The following is a 25352-nucleotide window of genomic DNA, read 5'->3' as shown; positions in this document are numbered from 1 at the left end:
CCTGTTCAGTCTCCTTGCCTTGTTTCCTGTGTAGCCTTTGTTCATAGTTTTCACCTGGTCTTGTTAGTTTCATTCACTACACCTGTTTCTTGTGTGGTTTCCCAGTATTTGTAGCCCTTTGTTTCAGTTCTGTTTGCTGGTTCATTGTGTTCGCTTCCCTTCAGTTCAGTTCTGAGTTCTGAGAATAAAAATTCTTCATTCAGCATGCCTGGGTCTGTTCCTGCATTTGGCGCGTCACCTCCACCAAACCCTGACAATTTATTTGATCAGCTTGAAGCAGTTGCAGCAAATACAAAGATCCTAAGTTTGTAATCAAGTGGTGGGGTCTACGTCGTTGTCTTTCATCAGGCCCAAAATTCCTGGCCGCGCCCCTGAGCCGCAGTGTTGGTAAAAACCAGAACGTGGATGAATAAACCTGAAGTCAAAGAGAACACACAGACATGATGACACTAAGAGCTAGGTTAGGCTATATGAAGAGAAGAAGAGCTTATTTATGTTACCATGACCACCTACAGGATTTACTATGAGGTTAAGTAAACTATTCAGGAGTCCAGCCATCATAGATCACGTCTCTGCTCCTGCAGCACCTGCACACGGCTTTGCAGTGCAGCTGACAGTCGGAGTTTTGGGGCTTTTGTCCCTCCTGCTTCTCCGTACCTGTGCCTCATCCTTCTAGAGCAGGGGTGTCAGAATCCAGTCCTCAAGGGCCGGAATCTGGCAGGTTTTTGTTGTTTCCCTCCACCAACACGGCTGATTCAAATCAATGGATCCAGCAGCTTCTTGTCAACCGGTTTGAGTGTTGGTCAGGTGTGTGTTGGAGCATAGAGACAACAAAAGCCTGCAGGATACCGGCCCTCCAGGACTGCAGTTTGACACCACTGTTCTAGAGGATTGTGCTTCAGTCCACATTGTTCCACCTGCCCTGCTGGATGTTTTCCTTTGTAAACTCAGCTGGATGTTCCTCTGTCAGCTGCTGCAGAAACTCCTTCCAGCTGTTTGGGTTTCAGTGCACTACTTGAAGATGTGGACATTTATTCCTACAAGGTCCAGTATGATGTAAAATCCAGCATGGATCCATCTCTGCAGACCACCATCTACAGAATATGAATGAAATTTAATTTATAATATTAAGTTCTACATAAAGTTAATAAAAGTGAGGTGGAACATATGAAATTTCCACCACATTTACATCCTACTGATCTGACTTGATGATATAAAACAAGTAGTTTTAAAATAGATTGTTTACATTTTAAAAAGTAAACATGACTAAATTAAAGCAGAAATGTTCACAGTGAGGATCACATATTTTACTTATTTTTAAAAAAACGATTCGACTGACATGACATGGAAAGTAGAAATGATAGTTTTGTCAGAGATACGTGTGTGTGTATGTATGAGCGCCGTCCTTACTGACTCGCAGTGACTCACCTGCAAATGTGCATCTTTTAAAGGGACAAAGTGGTACAGTATCGCAACACTGATGGAGCTTTAGTTTCATTTCCAGATGAACAACATTTCAGTCTTTATGAATAGACCATGATCATATTGAATCTCATGTCATTTTGTTGTTAGATGAAAATCTTTTAATCACTCTTTCTGTCGCTTTGCCGTTTTTAACATTTCTTTGCCGTTAAAACGTCACAAATGAGCAGGTTACTTCTAGAAACTGCTGTTTCTTGGAGCAGATTTTCTCCTTTTATAAAAGTTTATTGAACACATTACAGTTAACTGAGAAACATTTTATCACTGCTGTTGGTTGTTTTCAGTCATTTCAATAAAGGAAGTATGAAAGAAATCATTGTAGTTCCCAGGTTTCCTGAAGGCAGCATGATAGGAGGGAGTCCATTCAGCCTCTTCTGTTATTCTGTTATCAGGATTCAACAACACTGTCAGGTGACGTCCTGCAGCTCAGATCAGAGACAAAAGTTTCAAGTGAAAATAAAAATCTGAAACTGAAAGAAAAAATGTCAAATATGAAAACAAGGTCTTAACACTGAAGATTTCAACTGAAACAGGTTATAAAAACATTGATGTGAAATGTGAAACCAGTTTGGATGTAAAGAAACATTGTGATCCAGTTCAGCTCCATCCAGAAACAGCTTTGATAAGCAACATCTGGACTGATGTGCTAATTAGTCCAGTGTTTGCTTTCATTAACAGGCCGTTTACACCAAGCTGACAATCTGCTGTCGCTCACATCTGCAGTGATGGAAACGTGTGTTTCAGTGTGTGTGTCCTGTCACCATTATCACACTCTCAAGTCTTTTTTCATCCAGTTCAGCCAGTAGAATCAGAGTCATGTCTGTCGCTGAGAGAACTCACTCTGATTGAAGTCTCTACGTCTTTATTGAAGCAGCAGCATGTTGTCATTAATATTCATGAGAATTCTTCTTCTCTGCTTCTGTTGGACTGTTTTAACCTGCATCCTGTTGGCTTCAGCTCACAGCTTTTATTCTTTATTCAGATTGGAGGACTGCAGTTTGTCAAAGATCAGCTGTGCTTCTTTGACCTCAGCGTTGGAGTCCAACCCATCTCATCTGAGAGAACTCGATCTAAGTGGGAACTACATCATGACGGCTGGTGTTAAAGATCTTTGTGGATTTCTGGAGAGTCCACACTGCAGACTGGAGACTCTGAGGTCAGACACCATGTTTTATTTGTCTTCAGTGTTTCAGTTCATAAAAAATGATGATTTATTCAATAAAAGCAGAAGACTTTGATTCTGTCAGACAGAAACTAATATATAATCACTGACTGATGCTTCTAGACGTTGAGCTTTAGTGAATATCTATGGCTGAAATAATGATCATATAATAATGAATCAGCCGATATGAAGCAACTCCCCACCATCACTGATAGAAATGAAGCATCTTTAACTGGATTAGAAAACAGCTTTCATCCCAGCAGCAGTTATCTTCACTCACATGCATTAATAATGACATATTCCAGCCAAAAACCTCATCACACTAATCATTTCAAAGAAATCATTCTCAGTTGACTTTCATGTCATTAAAAATGATCTCTGTTCCACAAGGTCAGTTCACACTGAAACACATGTTCCTGTTAAGTGGATAAAAGGAAAATACAAAGAAGAATTGATCTGAAGGAAAATCACATGATTGGAAAATGAAATCAAGTGAAGCTATGACCTAACTTGTTGCTAGGTAACAGTGGATAGAAGGAAGTGGTGAATGTGTGTGAGCAGCTTCCCATCAGGTGAGAAATGTGTGAAAATGTGGAGCAGAGTCAGTGTTTCATAGCTCTGCAGCCAAAGAGAAGCTGAGAAGGTGAACTGCTACGAGCCTGTGCAGGTGATCCAAACACAGACACAAAGGATGATGACTGAACAGCCATGAAGGAGAGAGGCAGGGATGCTCCATCACTGGAGAGAAATGCTGCTCTGTTTACCTGCTGGCTTTCTTTCTTCTGCTTTATTTATTCACAGCACAGAGTTGCTGTGAAGAGCTTGTGTGTGAATGTAGGTTGAGAAACATCAGATAAGAAATATGGAGCTGAATCACAACCAAAATGTTTGTTTGTCTGGAAAATGTTTCAGTCTTCAGGAATAGAAGATGATGAATCAAGTTTTCATTTTGATCTTTAACAAACAACAGTAAAAATGCATTAAAATGCATTTTATAAGAAGTGTAGTTTATTTGTTTCAGTCACAGATAATTCATTTCTTTATACATCAACAACTGAAAGAGCAAAACAGGCAGAAGCAGAAAGCTTGTATGCATATATAAGTATACACTTACATCAAATGAGTTTTGTACAAGTGATTCCAACAAAAAACAAATGTACTACATATACAGTATGTGACCTTTGTAAAGATAATAATTTCATGCAGTTACACATCTCTCAAAAATATACTGGTGAAATTTCTTTTTAAATAAAAAAATACATTTTTTAATCTCATTACTAAGTTTATTCCACAGTTGAACCCCCCAACAAGACCAACATCTTTGTTTCATCTTTTCTGGATTTTGCAAGAATAAATTTACAACAATCTCTGGAGTTATATATTTATAGGTGAATTTTCAGATTTTTTTATCAATCATCCATAACTCATATAACATGGTAGTTTTAACCAGTGATTTTAACCTACACATGGACAACCCCTCAGACCCTGTCACTAGTGAATTTTTAAATGTTCTTAACTATATGTATTTTATTCAACATATAAGGCAGCCAACTCACAACAAGGGACACACTCTGGATCTGGTCATCACACATGGCCTGCATGCCGCTGTGTCCTCTGTTGTCGACTTGGTTGTCTCTGACCACTACTGTGTGTTTTTTAACATCACCGGTGTAATCCAATGGGAGACCTCAGTGAGAACGATGTGGAAGCATCATCTAACCCCTGAAGTGGCTGCAAAGTTTCTTGATGTCATAGAGAAATGTCCTCCTCTTGTTTTAACTGCCTCCTGTGACTCCATTGTCAATCATTTTAACAGTAGACTTCAGTCAGCCCTTAATGTTCTTGCCCCACCCAAACTAAAAACCACCCCAACTCAACTTACTGCCCCTTGGAGAAATGATGAGCTGTAGCAAATCAAAAGGAAATGTAGGCGATGGAGGAAAAACAAAATAATCGTAAATCATATCATTTTCAGGGACCAACAAAAAATATACAATGATGCATTAAGGAAAGCACGAAATAACTACTTTTCAAAAATAATCAGCAGCCATAAAAACAACCCAAAAGTTCTCTTCTCCACAATAGACAAAATTTTAAAACCTAATCTAAATAAAACTACTTTTAAGCCGACAGTCACTCGTGAGGCATTTGCAGACCACTTCATGGGGAAGGTAGACACCATAAGACGTAATATTTTATCGTACCAAAGCAACATTATTTTAAATGCATCTGGGTGTCTGCCTTTTCCAGAGGAAACACTGGACAGTTTTGGCCTGTTAATGCTGGGATACTTGACAAGGTTTTCTCAACTTCCCAACTTAATTTTTTAAGTCCTTTTATGAATATTTTAGAGAAGAACTTTTAATCATGATGAATAGGTCTCTTCAGACTGGGGTCTTCCCTGCCATCTTTAAGGGGGCAGTGGTGAGACCCCTGCTGAAGGGGAGCAATTTAGACTATAATGACCTGAACAACTTTGGACCAATATCTAATCTACCTTTTTTAAGTAAAGTTTTAGAAAAGCTTGCTTTTATTCAGCTCACTGATTTTTTAAACAGAGAGTGTTCTTGAGAAATTTCAATCTGGCTTTAGGGTGAACCACAGCACAGAGACGGCCCTTTGAAAGGTTTTAAATGATCTTAGATTATATTACGAATTAAAAAAGATTACAGTGTTGGTCCTGCTGGATCTAAGTGCTGCCTTTGATACAGTTGATCACACTATTCTTTTATCACGTTTAAAGCACATCGGCCTTTCTGGTACTGTTCACAGATGGTACTTACCTCACAGATAGAACATTTATGGTGGGTCTGGATACTTGCTGCTCCAAGGTCCATAAAATCACATGCGGTGTGTCCCAGGAATCCGTTTTGGGCCCAGTGCTTTTTAACCTGTACATGCTCCATCTTGGCGGGGTCATCAGGAGACATGGAGTCAACTTCCACAGTTATGCTGATGATACACAGCTGTACATCTCTGTGTCTCCTGATGACACCAGGCCAATGGACGCACTTTTTAACTGTATTTTAGACATCAGATCCTGGATGACAGAGAACTTTCTTCAGCTTAACCAGGCCAAAACTGAGGTTTTAGTTATTGGTCCTGAAGCCCAGAGAGAGAAACTTTTATCTAAGCTACTATCTTTGTCTCTCAATCCTTCCCTACAAGTTAAAAATCTGGGCGTGATTTTTGATTCTGAGCTGACTTTTATCCCACATATTAAGAACATCACAAAAATAGGGTTTTATCATTTAAAAAACATAGCCAGAGTCCGCCCCATTCTCTCTCAGGCTAACACAGAGATGCTAATGCATGCTTTTATTACAAGCCTTATTGACTATTGTAATGCCCTGCTTTCTGGTCTTTCCAAAAAGAGTATCTCAGGTTTACAACTCTTACAAAACTCAGCAGCTCGTGTACTGACAAAGACCAGGAGGCGGGCCCATATTATACCAATCTTAAAATCACTGCATTGGCTCCCTGTGTGTTTCAGGATCGATTTTAAGGTTTTTTTTTTTAACGGTTTTTAAATGTCTTAATGGCCTTGGGCCATCTCTCAGAACTGCTTTTACCTTACGAGCCCTCACAATCCCTGCGCTCCTCTGGCAGCAGGCATTTATTGATTCCCAAAGTCAGGACACATGTCCATGGAGAGGCGTCATTCCAGTGGTATGGCCTCCACCTTTGGAACAGTCTGCCGGAGGACCTCAGGGGTGCAGAGAATGTTCATGTTTTTAAGAGCAGGCTCAAGACCCACCTTTATAGTTTGGCCTTTATTTGATTTCTTATTAAGTTTTATCCATCCATCCATCCATCTTCTGCCGCTTATCCGGGGTCGGGTCGCGGGGGCAGCAGCCTAAGCAGGGAAGCCCAGACTTCCCTCTCCCCAGCCACATTTGCCAACTCTGCGGGGGGGGGAGGGGGGGGGTGTTCCCGAGGTGTTCCCAGGCCAGCCGAGAGATGTAATCCCTCCAGCGTGTCCTGGGTCTTCCCCGGGGTCTCCTCCCAGAGGGACGTGCCTGGAACACCTCACCAGGGAGGTGTCCAGGAGGCATCCTGACCAGATGCCCGAGCCACCTCAACTGGTTCCTCTCGATGCGGAGGAGCAGCGGCTCTACTCTGAGCCCCTCCCGGATGACCAAGCTCCTCACCCTATCTCTAAGGGAGAGCCCGGCCACCCTGCGGAGGAAACTCATTTCAGCCGCCTGTATACGAGATCTCGTTCTTTCGGTCACGACCCACAGCTCATGACCATATGTGAGGGTAGGAACGTAGATCGACTGGTAAATGGAGAGCTTCGCCTTCTGGCTCAGCTCCTTCTTCACCACGACAGACCGGCGCAGAGCCCGCATTACTGCAGACGCCGCACCGATCCGTCTGTCGATCTCGCGCTCCATCCTTCCCTCACTCGTGAACAAGACCCCGAGATATTTAAACTCCTCCACTTGAGGCAGGACCTGACTCCCGACCCGGAGAGGGCAATCCACCCTATTCCGGCTGAGGACCATGGTCTCAGATTTGGAGGTGCTGATTCTCATCCCAGCCGCTTCACACTCGGCCGCGAATCGCTCAAGCGAGAGCTGGAGATCACGACCAGATGAAGCCAACAGGACCACGTCATCCACAAAAAGCATGGACCCAATCCTGAGGCCACCAAGTCGGATCCCCTCAACACCTCGGCTGCGCCTAGAAATTCTGTCCATATAAGTTATGAACAGAATCGGTGATAAAGGGCAGCCTTGGCGGAGTCCAACCCTCACCGGAAACGAATCCGACTTACTACCGGCAATGCGAACCAAGCTCTGACACCTGTCGTACAGGGACCGGACAGCTCGTACAAGGGGGTCCGGTACCCCATACTCCCGGAGTACCCCCCACAGGAGCCCCCGGGGGACACGGTCGAATGCCTTCTCCAGGTCTACAAAGCACATGTAGACTGGTTGGGCAAACTCCCATGCCCCCTCCAGGACCCCAGAGAGGGTATAGAGCTGGTCCACTGTTCCACAACCAGGACGAAAACCACACTGCTCCTCAATCCGGGATTCGACTATCCGGCGGACCCTCCTCTCCAGGACCCCTGAAGAGACCTTATCAGGGAGGCTGAGGAGTGTGATTCCCCTGTAATTGGAACACACCCTCCCCCAGTCTGCCAATCCAGCGGTACTGCCCCCGATGTCCACGCGATGCTGCAGAGGCGTGTCAGCCAGGACAGCCCCACAGCATCCAGAGCCTTAAGGAACTCTGGGCGGATCTCATCCACCCCCGGGGCCTTGCCACCAAGGAGGTTTTTGACCACCTCAGCGACTTCAGCCCCAGAGATAGGAGAGTCCACCAGCTCTGCTTCCTCATCGGAAGACGTGTTGGTAGGATTGAGGAGGTCTTCGAAGTATTCCCTCCACCGACCCACTACGTCCCGAGTTGAGGTCAGCAGCTCCCCACCTCCACTGTACACAGTATTGATGGAACACTGCTTCCCCCTCCTGAGCCACCGGATGGTGGACCAGAATCTCCTCGAAGCCGTCCGGAAGTCTTTCTCCATGGCCTCGCCGAACTCCTCCCATGCCCGAGTTTTTGCCTCTGCAACAGCCGAAGTCGCATGCCGCTTAGCCTGCCGGTACCCATCAGCTGCCTCCAGAGTCCCACAGGCCAAGAAGGCCCGATAGGACTCCTTCTTCAGCTTGACGGCATCCCTCACTGCTGGTGTCCACCAACGAGTCCTGGGATTACCGCCACGACAGGCACCAACGACCTTACGGCCACAGCTCCGGCTGGCCGCCTCAGCAATAGAGGCACGGAACACAGCCCATTCGGACTCAATGTCCCCCGCCTCACCCGGGACATGTTCGAAGCTCTGCTGAAGGTGGGAGTTGAAGCTCGCTCTGACAGGGGACTCAGCCAGACGTTCCCAGCAGACCCTCACAACATGTTTGGGCCTGCCAGCTCTGACCGGCTTCCTCCCCCACCATCTGAGCCAACTCACCACCAGGTGGTGATCAGTTGACAGCTCCGCCCCCCTCTTCACCCGAGTGTCCAAGGCATGTGGCCGCAGGTCCGACGATACGACTTCAAAATCGATAATCAAACTGCGGCCCAGGGAATCCTGATGCTAGGTGTACATATGGACACTCTTATGCTGGAACATGGTGTATATATTAAGTTATTGGTGTATATTATTAAGTTTTAATTGGTTAATTTATTCCATTTTGGTTTTCTTATAAATGATTATTCTTATTTCATTTTTATATTTATGTGTGTGTATATCTGTATGTATATGTGTATGTATGGATGTATGTGTATATATGTGTATGTATGTGTATATATATATATATATATATATATATATATATATATATATATATATATATATATATATATATGTATGTATGTATGTATGTATGTATATATGTATGTATATATATATATATATATATATATATATATATATATATATATATATATATATATATATATATATATATATATATATATATATATATTAGGTTTATTTATTTTATTTTATTTTTTCATTTAAGGTTTTGTCTTGATACATTTTATATGTTTTAAATGGTGTTTCCAGTGTTTCCTTTGTGGGAGCTGTCTGCAACCGGGGTGGTGGTGGTGGATAGGGTACAGTGCTACTGGTGCCTGCCATTGCACTACCCCGGTGCAAACGGCTCCTCGGATGGGGTTTCCACGACTAGTCCGTCTACACTTAGCTTTCTCATTTAGATGTATCTTAAAAAGGGGGGTTGGAGGTATCTTTTTATATAATGTGTCTGTCTGTGTATTTCCTTAATGTCTGATTTTAAACTGTAAAGCGCTTTGAGTTACAAATTTTATGTTGGAAAAGCGCTTCATAAATAAAGTTTGATTGATTGAAGTTATATTTAGTTTGCTGAAGCTTGAAATATTTTGGACGCCTTCTGGAAGAATATTCTGTTTAGCCTTTGATATAATTTGGATTGTTTTATAATAAACTATGTCATCAAATTTCATGAGAAGTGATTTAATAAACAATGGATGTTTATGATCATAATCTTCAGCGTTATTTATCAGGCGTATGACAGGTTTCTGTAATACAACAATGTCATTAAGTGTTGTCTTGTGGGCGCCACCCCACTGTTCAACACAGTCAGTCTCATACGGGATATTAAGGTACAATAAATTATAAACAAAGCTTTATTTGTCAACTAAACTGCATTTTTATACAAAATAACAATTGTTTTTGATTTTATGGCCTTAATATAATGTAGATGATGCTTCCAAGTTAAACCTCTTTCAGTTTCAATACCATCTATTTTTAGTTTCTCCTCTTTAGGTGACTCTTTCTTACTTCCAAATATCATCAATTTACTTCTGATATATTTTCAGCTTATTTATATCAATCCAGGTTTTTGATAAATTTAATTCTCTTTCTATCAATAAAAAAAAGTTCATTTAATTATTTTTCTAAACAAACTAATGTTGTGTCGTCATCAAATAAAACACATTTAAACAATAATAATTCTAAAAATAATAAAGTTTTGGACCGATCACAGAACCTTGTGGTGTTCCACATGTTCTGCTCTTCAATCCAGATACTGAAGCTTTTAATTGAACATGTTGATGATTATCTAGATAACTTTTAATCCAAGAAAGAACAGAACCTCGACTCCCAGAGTTCTCAAGTTATTTCAGTAGTTGACCATGATCAATCATGTCAAAGTCTCGCTTTAAATCAATAAATATACCTGTTGAACATGTATTATTATCCAAAGCAGAACTGAAGCATATTCCTGATGACTTATATTGTAATCCGGTTCTCTCAGAGTCCATGTTGTTGTTGACGAAATAATGTTTTAAAAAAGTATAAAATTGTTTCACAAAACGTTTCTCCATAATTTTAGAAAACTGAGGAAGAATGGATATGGGCCTATAATTTTCCATGAGATGCTTTTTACCATTTGTAAGACATGGAATAACCTTTGCTATCTTAATGTGAACTGGAACAATACCATGCAGGAACAACTGGTTAGAAATATAGGTGAGAAGTTTAGCAGTTACATCAATAACTTCTTTAATCGTCATTATATCTATTTGGTTTATATCAGCTTTCTTTTTATTTTTAAATGCCTTAACTATGTCAATAACATCGTTTTTAGTCCCTCCGTATAGTAACATATTTTTGTATTGATTATGTGACCAAAGAGAAACTTGTCTTTATCCTGCAGTGAAATGTTTTGTGTGAGTCATGGTCTCATATCAACAAAGTTATGATTGTATTCTTCCACTCTTATTTAAATCCGCAACTATTAACACTTTTCAAAACTATCGACCATTGTTTTTAGCCAATTAACCATTGATTTATTCTTAATTTACCATAAAATAGAAAACGCTTTTAGGTCTTGGAGTTGTGCAGAATGATGTCCTTGCAGCATTTGTCCACTAGATGGAGCTCTGACTCCATTCAATCCCACAGTCATCCCCCTGTCTGTCCAACAGTGGAAGCTACATCCAGGTTACATTACAGCACTGGGCTGAGTGGAGCTTGTCCACAGCTAGGTTTATAATAATGTTGGGAAATTAATGACTCAGCATGTCTCCAGTTTCAGTTTAACTCTGCCATGTATGATGACGAGCGACGGGTGTTTCATTGCGTCGGTCAGCTTTTTATTTCCACTGCATTGCTAAAGTTGTGCTAAACTAGCTTAAGGTGCTCCCTGTCTATGTTAGCAATAACATCGCTGTGGTTGTCCCAACTAGCATAGCATTAGCTAAGTAGCCAGTAACTTCAGAAAAAAACGTAGAAAATATCTGAGAATACAGAAAGACCCTTCATCTCTCTTCATCTCTCTGTCAGCTGCAGGTTGAGGTGTGTTTTAGGAAGAGAGATGTGAATGTTGAGGGGAGGAGGTTTATTCACTGCAGCACCTAAAACTTCATAATAATATTTCAGTCTGTCTTCAGACACCATCATGAAGTCATGTCTCTAGTTTTACTTTGTCAGAAACTACGAATGTTACACAGACTGGAACAGACTTTCTATGTGTTACAATTAGTGCCAGACCATTTGTGACCATTATACATAAAATACAGCTCAGTCAAAGATGATATCTTTTGACATTTGAGAAAATCTGATTTTTATTTTGGTTCATATATGATATATGTCATCAGATGTTTCATGGCAAAGAAACATCATTATAATGTTTTACCAACTTCATCATGTTTGTTGTATAAGGTATACACCCATGGCCTAAATCTAAAGATAAAATCAATCAGTACAACTGATAGCTATTCCTGTATGCTCCATCAGTAAAAATAATTGTGTGACAACAAATTTAAAGCAAAATTCTCCAAACTTAATACATACATGTTTTATTTTTCCTGATACATTGTCTGATTAATAGTGTATCTTGAAGTTTTCTCTGCCAAATATTGGCATCGGCCTTAAAAATTCCATTTTGGTCGGGCCTGACTATTGTTTGTTTACTTGCTATTTTTACATTACTGTTCTTATTCAAATAATCTGGAACATCTTTATTTTTCCATGTATTTAAAACCTGATTTATTACTTTGCAAGTCTGTTTAATATTAGTTTTACCATTGTCAAATGTTTTATTATAGTACAGTTACTTCAATATTAGTAAGATTTTTTCTGTAAGAGATTAACTTTCTTGAATTGCCCTTGTTGGTTTATCAACCATGGATGTTAAACCATAACTCAGAACAGGAACCTATGGTTCACAAGCCAGATGTGGCTCTTTTGATGACTGCATCTGCATCATTTCTTTTCAGCACTGTAGCTAGGCTTGCTAGGAGTCGGAGCGCTGTGGAGCCATGTATTCCTTTCTCACTTAGCTGTGATGATTTCATGTATTTTTTCAAGAATAAAATTGACACTATTAGAGATCAAATCCACAATATTCTTACTTCTACTTATAATGTTGAGCCTGTTGTGGTCTTCGAAGCATCCTTAGAACCAGGATCTGACTTGTGTCTAAATAGTTTCTGTCCTGTCCAACCCTCTGAATTAACTAAAATAATAGCTTCATCTAAACCATCCACTTGTATTTTAGACCCTCTCCCAACGAGCCTCTTTAAGGACATTTTCCCTTTAATTGATACATCTCTATTAAATCTTATCAATATGTCTTTAGTGACAGGATATGTACCACAATCATTTAAAACTGCTGTAATCAAGCCTTTACTTAAAAAGCAATCTCTGGATCCAGAGGTGATAGCAAATTATAGACCTAATCTCCCGTTTATGTCCAAAATTCTGGAGAAAATAGTTTCAGCTCAGCTACATGCCCACCTAAGCAGAAATAATTTATGCGAAGAGTTTCAGTCAGGATTTAGAGCTCATCATAGCACTGAGACGGCATTGGTGAAAGTTACTAATGACCTTCTTATGGCCTCAGACAAAGGACTTCTGTCCGTACTTATCTTGCTTGATCTTAGTGCTGCATTTGATACAGTCGATCATAACACTCTGTTACAAAGACTAGAACAGGTGGTTGGAATTACAGGTACAGCGTTAAGCTGGTTTAAATCATATTTATCTGATAGACTTCAGTTTGTTCATGTAAATGACAAGTCCTCTTCACAAACTACAGTAAGTCATGGAGTTCCTCAAGGTTCTGTACTTGGACCAGTACTCTTCACGCTATATATGCTCCCTTTAGGCAAAATTATTAGACAGCATGGAATTAACTTTCATTGTTATGCAGATGATACTCAAATATACTTATCCTTCAAACCAGATGAAACAAATCAGTCCGACAGGCTACAAAATTGTCTCATAGACATAAAGACTTGGATGTCTAGAAATTTTCTCCTCTTAAACTCAGATAAGACTGAAGTAATTCTCGTTGGATCTGAAAAACTCAGAGCTAAATTTTCCAGTTTTGTAATGAACCTGGATGGCATTACTTTAGCTTCCAGTGCTACAGTGAGAAACCTTGGAGTAATATTTGACTCGGACCTGTCCTTTGGCCCACATATTAAGCAGGTTACTAAAACAGCCTTCTTTCATTTACGTAATATAGCCAAAATTAGGGACATTCTGTCTCAGAGTCATGCAGAAAAACTGGTTCACGCTTTTGTTACTTTGAGACTAGATTACTGTAACTCTCTATTACTGGGCTGTCCTAAATATGCCCTGAAAAGCCTTCAGCTGATCCAGAATTCTGCAGCCAGAGTCCTGACCAGAACCAGCATGAGAGATCATATTTCTCCAGTTTTAGCCTCTCTTCATTGGCTGCCTGTTGAATCTAGAATAGAATTTCAAATCCTTCTCCTTACATATAAAGCCATCCACAACCAGGCACCACTATATATCAAAGACCTCATAGTTCCTTATATACCAAGCAGAGTACTTCGTTCGCAGACTGCAGGCTTACTTGTGGTTCCTAGAGTCTCAAAGAGCCGAGCAGGAGGCAGAGCCTTTGGTTATCAGGCCCCTCTCTTATGGAATAAGCTCCCAGTTAGTGTTAGGGAAGCAGACACCCTCCCCACCTTTAAGACTAGGCTGAAGACTTATCTTTTTGATAAGTCCTATAGCTAGGGATGGTTAGCATCCCTTAATTATGCTGCTATAGATTTAGACTGCTGAGGGACATTTCCTGATACACTGAACTTCTTTCTTTTTCTCTTTATCTCTCTCTTTTATCCCCCCCCCCCCCCCCCAATAACAATGTTGCATCATTAACATGTATGTCTCCTGTCTCAGCAGCAGGTCTTCCTGGCCGGGAGTAGCAGTTCCTGTTGTCTGTTGTCTTTCTGTCCTCTTCCCCCCACACAGCAGAGGCAGATGGCTGCCTGTCCTTGAGCCGGGTTCTGCCGGAGGTTTCCTTCCTGTTAAAAGGGAGTTTTTTCCTTCCCACTGTTGCCAGTGTGCTTGCTCAGGATGGGAGATTGAGTTGGACTCAACTCAATCTGTCGGTTTCCTTATATAGGCTATTATGAATTGGCTTCCATTATGTTTTCCCCTCTGTCTGTAAAGCGTCTTGAGATGGCATTGCCGTGATTTGACGCTATATAAATAAAGTTGAATTGAATTGAATTGAATTTCAATCTGACTTTCAGATTAATCAGCAGATTACTTTGGTAAAAAAGAATAATAATACAGAAAAACCCATCGCAATAAACAAAAGAAAAAATCCACACATTTTAATCTACAGTATATATATTCTCATCCACAAGTTTTCACCGTGGCGTGCAGCAAAGAGCCAATCCTCTCTGTACTCCGGTGTGTGGGAGGGTCCGAAACCCTGAAACTCTCATTTTAGTGGATCATTTACAACAGCCTGCTGAAGCCATTTTCAGACCAAGAAGTAATATTCCCTCATTTTTAGGAAGCTTATTTATCCAGAGTGAACCCTTCTAACCAAGAAGATGGCGAAAAGAGGAACAGATGAGGAGTACCGTACATTTCAGCAGGAATGGACAGAAGAATTTGCCTTTGTGGAGAGAGCAGGTTCTGTAATGTGTCTAATATGCAATGATAAAATTTCATCAATGAAACGGTTAAATATAAAGCGCCACTTTGACACACACCATGCCACATTTGCAGTGAAATATCCAGCGGGAGACGGCAGAAACTACGGTCCAGAGTACAGGCTAGTCAGCAGCAGCTCCGTGTGTGGGCCCGACAAGGTGACTGGAATTCGGCTCGCTTTGCTGGTTCTTTAGCATTTGTGAGGAGCGGGAAGCTGTTTACAGATGGTGAATAAGCCAAAGCGTTCATGATTGATGTCGCCAACGAGCTTTTTGATAACTTTAAGGATAAAGACAAGATATGCCATTGTCAGCAAGAACTGTACATGATCGTACCATAATGATGTCAAATCAAGTAGAGAAACAAGTGAATGACATAAATGCAGCGAGATATTTTTCCCTCGCCTTGGATGAATCATCAGATATCAGTCATTTATCCCAGTTCAGTATTATTGCACGGTACGTTGCATGTGACACGCTGAGTGAGGAAAGTCTTGCTGTTTTGCCGCTGAAAGGAACAACGAGAGGAGAGGATTTATTCAAGTCTTTCATGGAGTTTAAAGAAAAAAATCTACAGATGGATAAACTTATTTCTGTGTGTACTGATGGTGCTCCGTGCATGGTGGGAAATAACAGAGGATTTGTAGCGTGTCTTCGTGAGGAGGAGAATAGACCCATCCTCAGTTTCCACTGCATTCTACATCAGGAGACACTTTGTGGGCAAATGTGTGACAAGCAGCTTGATGAAGTGATGTCGCTGGTAATTCAGGTGGTTAACTTTATTGTTGCCCGAGCTTTAAATGATCGCCAGTTTAAAGCACTGCTGGATGAAGTTGACAATAACTATCCCGGTCTGGTTTTGCAGTAATGTCCGTCGTCAGTTACTGTATTTCAGACTTAACAGCAATGACTTGAAATGTACTTACAGATGATGTTAAACATCCTTCATTTGTAGAAAGTTTACCTGAGACTGAAAAACCACTTACATCTACGTTTTTAAATGAATAAGATCAGTAACATCAGGCTGTTTGGTCTTTTTAATAAAAGTAAAAAAATAAAGTCATTCTAGAGGAAAGGAGACCTTAGAATACTTCTGCTGTGATCTGATGCAACACAGAAATGACCGAAATAATAAAATAAGAAAATATTTTAATCGAAAATAATTGAATGAATAAATATAGAAGATATTGAGTAAATATAGAAAATAAAGTAAACAAATAAGATCTTCCAGGAGAGGCTGGGGTTGATATTTAGGGTTGTGGTGCCCCGTAATATAATAAAATGTCTGAAAGATAAAAAGTTTGTTGAAAAGGAAAAACAATAATGAAGTTAAATTTAGCAGAGTTTACTTAAATCTTACTGGTGTCTTTTTATTCATAATGATGTTGAATTTAGCAATTAAACTGTTTTAGAGAGTTTAAAACATCAAAATACACATCGTGTATCAGGATAAAATAAAATTTATATCAGGATATCAGTTATAGACCATATCACCCAGCACTACTTTGCACCGGCTCCCAGTACGTTTTAGAACTGATTTTAAGATTTTACTGTTGACTTTAAAGCCCTCCATGGTCATTCAGCCTCCTCTTTATCAGACCTTCTACAACCAGATGAGCCTGTTAGAAGTTTGAGCTCTTCTGCCAGAGGACTTTTAGTTCTCCCAGAGACATGAAGACCAGAGGTGATGCAGCCTTTGTGCTCAGAGACCTGAAACTCTGGAATGAGCTGTCTGAGGAGATCGGGTCAGCAGAGCAGGGACGGGTGCAGCTGGGTGTCCTGGGGGGGGGGAAAGGTCACCCTTCCAATCAGACTGGCCAGCCCAGGTGCCCCCCCCCCCCCCCCCCCCCCCCCCCCTCTAAGCCAAGACAATCAAATTTCATCAAACATCAACTGTAAGATGAAGTCTTCACAGTGAAGCTCAGATGTCCGAGTGTACCTGAATGCAGCAGCTGCTGCAGGATGAGCATAGGTCTCCACTCAGGTTAGCAAAGGAAGGAAAGTAAAGCGCTGTAAACAGCAGGAATTGGTTTGGGCAGCCAGAGCAGGGGCGCCGTATAGGGGGGGAAAGTTAGGAAGATTCAGAAGGTCTACGACTTGATAGAGGCCCAAGATATGTAAAATATATAAGAACATTATCAAAGCTTCATGAAAAATAATGTATAATATTTTAAATGTTATAAGAAAATATAGCATTAAAATAAATGACCTCTATGTTCTCACTTGTTTTTCAGCAGTAAACTGATAAACAAAAGATGAATATTAATGTTAACCAAACACCATGAAAGTGCATGAAATGGTTTGGTCCCGTCCTATCGGAGGGCATTATTTCATCAGCAGCAGCAGTTTGTAAGAGCCGTTTACACTCTCCTGCAGTGCAACTTGGCAAGAAAGGAAATCTGCTTTTTTTTAAAGGACAAAAAGAGAAAAGAGAGGTGAGAGAGAAAAGTAGAGGTTCCAATAAGTGACCCAGTTTTTCTCCAAGAAAGGTCTCTTGCCTCTTTAGTTTGTGATCGGTTGAAATGAACCTGTTGCCCAGTGAAATAAGCTAGTTATCCACAGGTTACTGCTAACTTACCTTCACCCTCTTCATTGTCTGAGCTCGCAGGCGCCTAATTTAGAGGCCAAACTTTTAAGCCAGAAAGTTCACAGAGCGGAGACTTCACAAACATTCATATGCAACCAGACCAGGCGAGAGGAAAACACCACAGACCTCAGAGAGTTAACCAACATTTAATAAGTGCTAGTAAATGTTAACCCATATATTTATATGAAATGAATTCACCTTGTCTCATTATCACATAAACACAAATGAGCCAGCTCAGTCCCAGCCCCCTTCCTGTCCCAGTATCTCCTCTAGTCCCAGTTTCACCTCCCTGTCCCAGTGATGAAAGTGAGCATCGATGTGTTCAGGGACATGCCTTTAGCATTATTACAGAGAGTCTGTGGGAATATTATTCTTTTTATCATGAATTATCAATCATTTAATTACAAAATAATTAGAATGAAGAAAATAAATACCCTGTAATTGTTTCACTGGATACTGGATAGTTGATTAGAAACACTGAGCCTGTATTAAAGTGACCGTCAATATTAAAATAGCCTAGTTAGACATGTACATTGTGATTTAGCCACAGATCTTTATTATTCCCATGAAAAGCTGTTTATGTCATGATATGAAGTTTCAGGTGTTTTTCTCAGTTTTGGTTTCCGGTTTTTTGTTTGGTAGTTTTTTCCTGTTCAGTCTCCTTGCCTTGTTTCCTGTGTAGCCTTTGTTCATAGTTTTCACCTGGTCTTGTTAGTTTCATTCACTACACCTGTTTCTTGTTTGGTTTCCCAGTATTTGTAGCCCTTTGTTTCAGTTCTGTTTGCTGGTTCATTGTGTTCGCTTCCCTTCAGTTCAGTTCTGAGTTCTGAGAATAAAAATTCTTCATTCAGCATGCCTGGGTCTGTTCCTGCATTTGGATCCTCACCTCCACCAAACCCTGACAATTTATTTGATCAGCTTGAAGCAGTTGCAGCAAATACAAAGATCCTAAGTTTGTAATCAAGTGGTGGGGTCTACGTCATTGTCTTTCATTGAGCCCAAAATTCCTGGCCGGGCCCCTGAGCCGCAGTGTTTGTAAAAACCAGAACGTGGATGAATAAACCTGAAGTCAAAGAGAACACACAGACATGATGACACTAAGAGCTAGGTTAGGCTATATGAAGAGAAGAAGAGCTTATTTATGTTACCATGACCACCTACAGGATTTACTATGAGGTTAAGTAAACTCTTCAGGAGTCCAGCCATCGCAGATCACGTCTCTGCTCCTGCAGCACCTGCACACGGCTTTGCAGTGCAGCTGACAGTCGGAGTTTTGGGGCTTTTGTCCCTCCTGCTTCTCCGTACCTGTACCTCGTCCTTTCTAGAGGATTGTGCTTCAGTCCACATTGTTCCACCTGCCCTGCTGGATGTTTTCCTTTGTAAACTCAGCTGGATGTTCCTCTGTCAGCTGCTGCAGAAACTCCTTCCAGCTGTTTGGGTTTCAGTGCACTACTTGAAGATGTGGACATTTATTCCTACAAGGTCCAGTATGATGTAAAATCCAGCATGGATCCATCTCTGCAGACCACCATCTACAGAATATGAATGAAATTTAATTTATAATATTAAGTTCTACATAAAGTCAATATAAGTGAGGTGGAACATATGAAATTTCCACCACATCCTACTGATCTGACTTGATGATATAAAGCAAGTAGTCTTAAAAAGATTGTTTTAATTTTTAAAAAGCAAAAGAGGCTAAATTAAAGCTGAAATGTTCACAGTGAGGATCACAAATTTTACTTATTTAAAAAATGGTTCCACTGACATGACATGGAAAGTAGAAATGAGAGTTTTGTCAGAGATACGTGTGTGTGTGTATGTATGAGCGCCGTCCTTACTGACTCGCAGTGACTCACCTGCAAATGTGCATCTTTTAAAGGGACAAAGTGGTTCAGTATCGCAACACTGATGGAGCTTTAGTTTCATTTCCAGATGAACAACATTTCAGTCTTTATGAATAGACCATGATCATATTGAATCTCATGTCATTTTGTTGTTAGATGAAAATGTTTTAATCGATCTTTCTGTCGCTTTGCTGTTTTTAACATTTCTTTGCCGTTAAAACGTCACAAATGAGCAGGTTACTTCTAGAAACTGCTGTTTCTTGGAGCAGATTTTCTCCTTTTATAAAAGTTTATTGAACACATTACAGTTAACTGAGAGACATTTTATCACTGCTGTTGGTTGTTTTCAGTCATTTCAATAAAGGAAGTATGAAAGAAATCATTGTAGTTCCCAGGTTTCCTGAAGGCAGCATGATAGGAGGGAGTCCATTCAGCCTCTTCTGTTATTCTGTTATCAGGATTCAACAACACTGTCAGGTGACGTCCTGCAGCTCAGATCAGAGACAAAAGTTTAAAGTGAAAATAAAAATCTGAAACTGAAAGAAAAAATGTCAAATATGAAAACAAGGTCTTAACACTGAAGATTTCAACTGAAACAGGTTATAAAAACATTGATGTGAAATGTGAAACCAGTTTGGATGTAAAGAAACATTGTGATCCAGTTCAGCTCCATCCAGAAACAGCTTTGATAAGCAACATCTGGACTGATGTGCTAATTAGTCCAGTGTTTGCTTTCATTAACAGGCCGTTTACACCAAGCTGACAATCTGCTGTCGCTCACATCTGCAGTGATGGAAACGTGTGTTTCAGTGTGTGTGTCCTGTCACCATTATCACACTCTCAAGTCTTTTTTCATCCAGTTCAGCCAGTAGAATCAGAGTCATGTCTGTCGCTGAGAGAACTCACTCTGATTGAAGTCTCTACGTCTTTATTGAAGCAGCAACATGTTGTCATTAATATTAATGAGAATTCTTCTTCTCTGCTTCTGTTGGACTGTTTTAACCTGCATCCTGTTGGCTTCAGCTCACAGCTTTTATTCTTTATGAAGAATGATGAAATCAAGTGAAGCTATGACCTAACTTGTTGCTAGGTAACAGTGGATGGAAGGAAGTGGTGAGTGTGTGTGAGCAGCTTTCCATCAGGTGAGAAATGTGTGAAAATGTGGAGCAGAGTCAGTGTTTCATAGCTCTGCAGCCAAAGAGAAGCTGAGAAGGTGAACTGCTACGAGCCTGTGCAGGTGATCCAAACACAGACACAAAGGATGATGACTGAACAGCCATGAAGGAGAGAGGCAGGGATGCTCCATCACTGGAGAGAAATGCTGCTCTGTTTACCTGCTGGCTTTCTTTCTTCTGCTTTATTTATTCACAGCACAGAGTTACTGTGAAGAGCTTGTGTGTGAATGTAGGTTGAGAAACGTCAGATAAGAAATATGGAGCTGAATCACAACCAAAATGTTTGTTTGTCTGGAAAATGTTTCAGTCTTCAGGAATAGAAGATGATGAATCAAGTTTTCATCCTGAACTTTTTGATCAATAACAGATAAAAACATTCAAATGAACAAGAAAAACAGCAGAAATATTTTTCATTTGAATGTAAAATGAATCATTTTTCATATTTTCAGATTCAGATCTTTCTCTTTTCTGCCCTCCTCCAGCCAAACGACAGGCGACATTTGTGCATGTGAAATTTTGCCCTCGTTCCCGTAGACGTGCAAATGGGGATTTGCAACACAACACAAGAAAGTTAGAAAATGTTCAGCTTTTGCTGCTGTCACACGGCTCTACAACTAATCAGCGAGCATTTCACTGAATGATCAAGTAGAAGCTGAATTCTTCCGTTGAGGTCCGCCATCAAATGATGATGTTCACCAGTCTGCTTCCTTGTTTTTAAAACAGGATGAACCCTTTCTTTTGTAAAGTCGAGTTAACAGCAAGATTTCTTTCAGTTGGAGCAAAATCTCCCGACTCTTCATCCTTGATGCTTCATGTGTCACGTGCTGCTTTGAAAATGCATAAATTCCCTCAAATATCACAACCAATCACTTTTATTGGAGACAAGCGATGTGAGAGCGTGGTGCGCGACACCGCCACTCTCACTGCTGTTTGTCGCGTCCTGTGTGTTGGTTTCACCTGGGTGGCCATGAATTTCACCTGTGTCGAGCCCATCAGACGGTTTAGGTGACGGAGCTTATGTGGTCAGAGGTCCTAAACTAACTAGACCGCTTAATATTGTAACAGCTCAGTGATGTAAAGGAGTCTCTTCTAAAGAGCAACACACCAGGACAGAGACCACAACGAGGTGAGGAAGATAATTACACTTTATTTTGTTCCGTTCAGTAGAACAGCCAGTTATCAGCCCACAGTCCACAGTCCTCCAGATGGGATGAGTTCAAAGCACAATACACACCAGCTTGCTTAAAAAGTGCACTGCAAAGCACACAAAACCACACTACACACCTAGTAGGACAATGTACTGCACAGCAACTGGACTGCAAATCAACCCATCCAGGATTCTAACAGAACAAGGAGAATCTGCCACATGCTGGAATTAAGGCAAGCTATGCACACCCCTGACCCCACACCCCCCACCCTATAACTGTATCCCACCCAGCCTGATAAAGTGTTGTTATATTTAAACCAAACTAGACCCTGCACACACACACACACACACACACACACACACACACACACACACACACACACACACAAAATTACCTACACCACATAACCCCCACATGGTTCAAGCCTGCACAGAAACATCCAGCACAAAACGACAGGAATGAGTGTAGACATGGTTCATTCTGCCTGCTGATCCCATCGTGAAAAGGTTTAAACCCCCCCTCTTGATCTGATTCTTCTTTCCAATCGAGGCCGATCGGATCAGTTGTGGTGTTTACATGATGCATTTTTATCCTGACTGGACGTTGGATGGGGTTAAAAGTGCTCCATGTGAACAGAACTATTGTTGAGCAGCTCTGTGAGGGAGGAGGAGGAAGCTACAGGAGATTACAAGGAACCACAATGCTGATGTGTGTTTTTTATTTTCTCCTGCATGAAAGAAAATCAGAAGCTCAAATTGTTGAATGAGATCAAATTCACAAAGATCAAAGCGAGTTATTACTTCAATCTGAGCTGGAAGTTCTTCATTAAAGTCCATCTGTAACTCTGTTACAAATGAAAACACTCAGCTTGACTGAATTCACCTTGACTTCAGGTATGTAGCTTCCTGGTGGAGATGGGGGAGGTCTCTAACTCCTCTGATTCTGATACTTTGTCAAACTGCACATCAGCATCCATTAATCAGCCAAACTGATCAATCAATCCACCTCTCGTTGCTTCCTACATGTTTATCAGGCTGGAATGTTTGTTCTGACTGAAATCCTCAAACACAACATGTCACAATAACAAGTTCTGCTTCTGTCAACTCTTCAATAAGTTTGTTTCCATCAGTAGAAGGAACATTAGACATCAGTAGAGTTTTAATAAAACAGCTCATTTTATCTACATTTCCATGAATTTTCCCCGTTTCCTCCTAAATTCATCCTGGTTGTTTTTCTTTACAAACGTGAATCATTTGGCTGCACAACATGAGTGTGTATGGATGGAGCATCTGGTGGAGCTGCAGAGTTTAAGAGCTGAAGTCTGTTGTCATTAATATTCATGAGAATTCTTCTTCTCTGCTTCTGTTTGTATTAACCTGCATCCTGTTGGCTTCAGCTCACAGATTTCATTCTTTATTCAGATTGCAGGTGTGCAGATTGTCAAAGATCAGCTGTGATTCTTTTGCCTCATCGTTGGAGTCCAACCCCTCCCATCTGACTGAACTGGATGTGAGAGACAACTCCCTGAAAGAACCAGACGTGAAGCAGCTGCTTGATCTTGTGAAGAATCCACAGAACAAACTGGAGACTCTGAGGTCAGTAGAGGGTTGGAGGTCCATGCTGCTCTCAGCTGGATTGTACTGAACTCAGCTGGTATCAGAGCAAAGATCTGGTGTTTCCTGTAAAGCTGCAGCTTCTCAGCAGCTGCTTCCCTCAGTGAAGCTGTGAGAGGAGAATGATGTTGGACTTTTCATGCTGATCCAACATCAGACTAAATCCATCCAGTCTGACCTCAGACTGTTTGTTGTCTCATTTCAACACTAAACAGCTGATCAGCTTCATCTTCTCTCTGCTCTGAGATCAGTCTGACTGCAGTCTCTCATTTCAGAGAAGCTGCTTTACATTTAGGAAGCATGTGGTCTTTATCCAGACCAGAACCTCTGCTGAAGTCCAGTCATCACATCTGTCCTTCTGTCATTGGCTCCTTCCAGATGTGTTCAGGGACAGCCTCCATGTTCATGTGTCAGCTGATGTTTCAGTAACAGATCAGATGTTCATCAACACTCAGAGACTCTTTGTTTAAATGGAGCAGCAGCTGACATGTAACAGCAGTAAATCCATCACTGCAGTGTTGCTGAGTCATGAAGCTTTCATGACTCAGCAGTTTATTTCCACTCTGAGTGAATCTGCAGAGCAAACAGACTTGATGCTGAAAGTTTCTGCAGGTGTGTGAGTTTCATCTCAGTGTGTTCACTGCAACATGTTAACATGAGAGCTGAAAGGAAGCTGGAGATGCTGAACAGCTGATCTGAACAGGACTGAAGTCCTGCTGCTCTTCATCCTGATGGAGGAGAAACACTCCTTTATCTCATCTCTTCTTCATTTTTCTCTACACAGATGGAGGTGGGGTGACTGAACAGGACAGTGTTTGTTCTGAGAGGAGGAGCTTCGTTCTGATGATCCACAGAGTCTGAAGCAGCTGCAGCTTCACTGACGACATGATGATGATGATGATGATGATGTATTTACTGCTGACATATATTTTTATCAAGCATTTTATCTTGTGATATAGTAAAGTTAATGTTGAGTTTGAGATGATCAGGAGTGAAAATGATCTATAAATGGAGGTGTGATCACTACATGCTGCTACATCAGAAGTGAAATCAAAGTGTAAAGTTTGCCTCCAGTTTTATTCTCTTTGCTTCATTTTCTGCCTTTAAAAACAGACTTTTAATCCAACTGGAGCTGCTTCCATCTGACTTTGATGGAAATGAAAAATCCATCAGAGGAAATGAAAATCTTTCAGTCTGATTCAGTCGGAGATGCAGCAGCTTCAGAGATGATGAAGCTGATGGAAATGTGGGAACCTGAAAGTAATATTCTCTTTCCTTCCACTTCTTCTGAAATATATTTTCACTTTTATGTTTCCAGCCTTCATTCTGTCTCCATCATGTTCATTATGTTTTCTTTTGTTTGAGTCAATAAAGGTTTTAGTTCAAAATCAACCCAGTGGATGTTTGTGGGAGAATCAGAGACAAAATGGCCGCCTGTTCTCAGCAGAGAACTTCCTGCTCTAAATGAACCTGAACTGAATCATCAGACACGTTATCATCCAGATATTTCTCTTCATCCAGGGTCAAACAAGCACATGGAAGCTACAACTTTCAGGATTTCCAGCAAAGTGGCGCCTTGTTAGCAGGTTAGCTGGAAACAAGATGTGGATCTCAATCTGAGGCTTCACAGCTGATTTTCCATGAACAACAGCTGAAGATAAAATGCTTCACAGCAGCACATTTCCACAGATTCAGAGCTTTTCTCTGGAAGCTGAGTGTCGTCCTGGTTGATGGTTCACATATGAGGAAGACTCTTTATCTCCACATCACATCTTCATCATGTTGTTTTAAAGAAAACAAAGAGGATTTTCTATCTTGTTGTTTTCCTGCTGTTATCCTGAGATTAGGACGGCAGGATTTC

General features: G+C 40.9%; 1 protein-coding gene across 1 annotated transcript in view; it reads left to right on the top strand.

Moving 5' to 3' along the window:
• The window catches only part of LOC306770758 (NACHT, LRR and PYD domains-containing protein 12-like), a 190626-nt gene extending 165784 nt beyond the window's left edge, over window positions 1–24842 (top strand). The window contains exons 15-17 of the mRNA XM_079259682.1: window positions 2465–2638; window positions 23300–23473; window positions 24276–24842. Coding sequence (XP_079115808.1) covers window positions 2465–2638; window positions 23300–23473; window positions 24276–24294 — 367 coding nt within the window. The 3' untranslated portion in view covers window positions 24295–24842. The remainder of the gene's footprint in view (window positions 1–2464; window positions 2639–23299; window positions 23474–24275) is intronic.
• The last annotated feature ends 510 nt before the right edge of the window (window positions 24843–25352 follow it).

This window comes from Telmatherina bonti (genome assembly GCF_933228915.1).
Source record: "Telmatherina bonti genome assembly, chromosome: 20".
NCBI lineage: Eukaryota > Metazoa > Chordata > Actinopteri > Atheriniformes > Telmatherinidae > Telmatherina > Telmatherina bonti.
The sequence above is the reverse complement of the archived record's forward strand: the minus strand, read 5'-3'. Positions and strand labels throughout refer to the sequence as shown.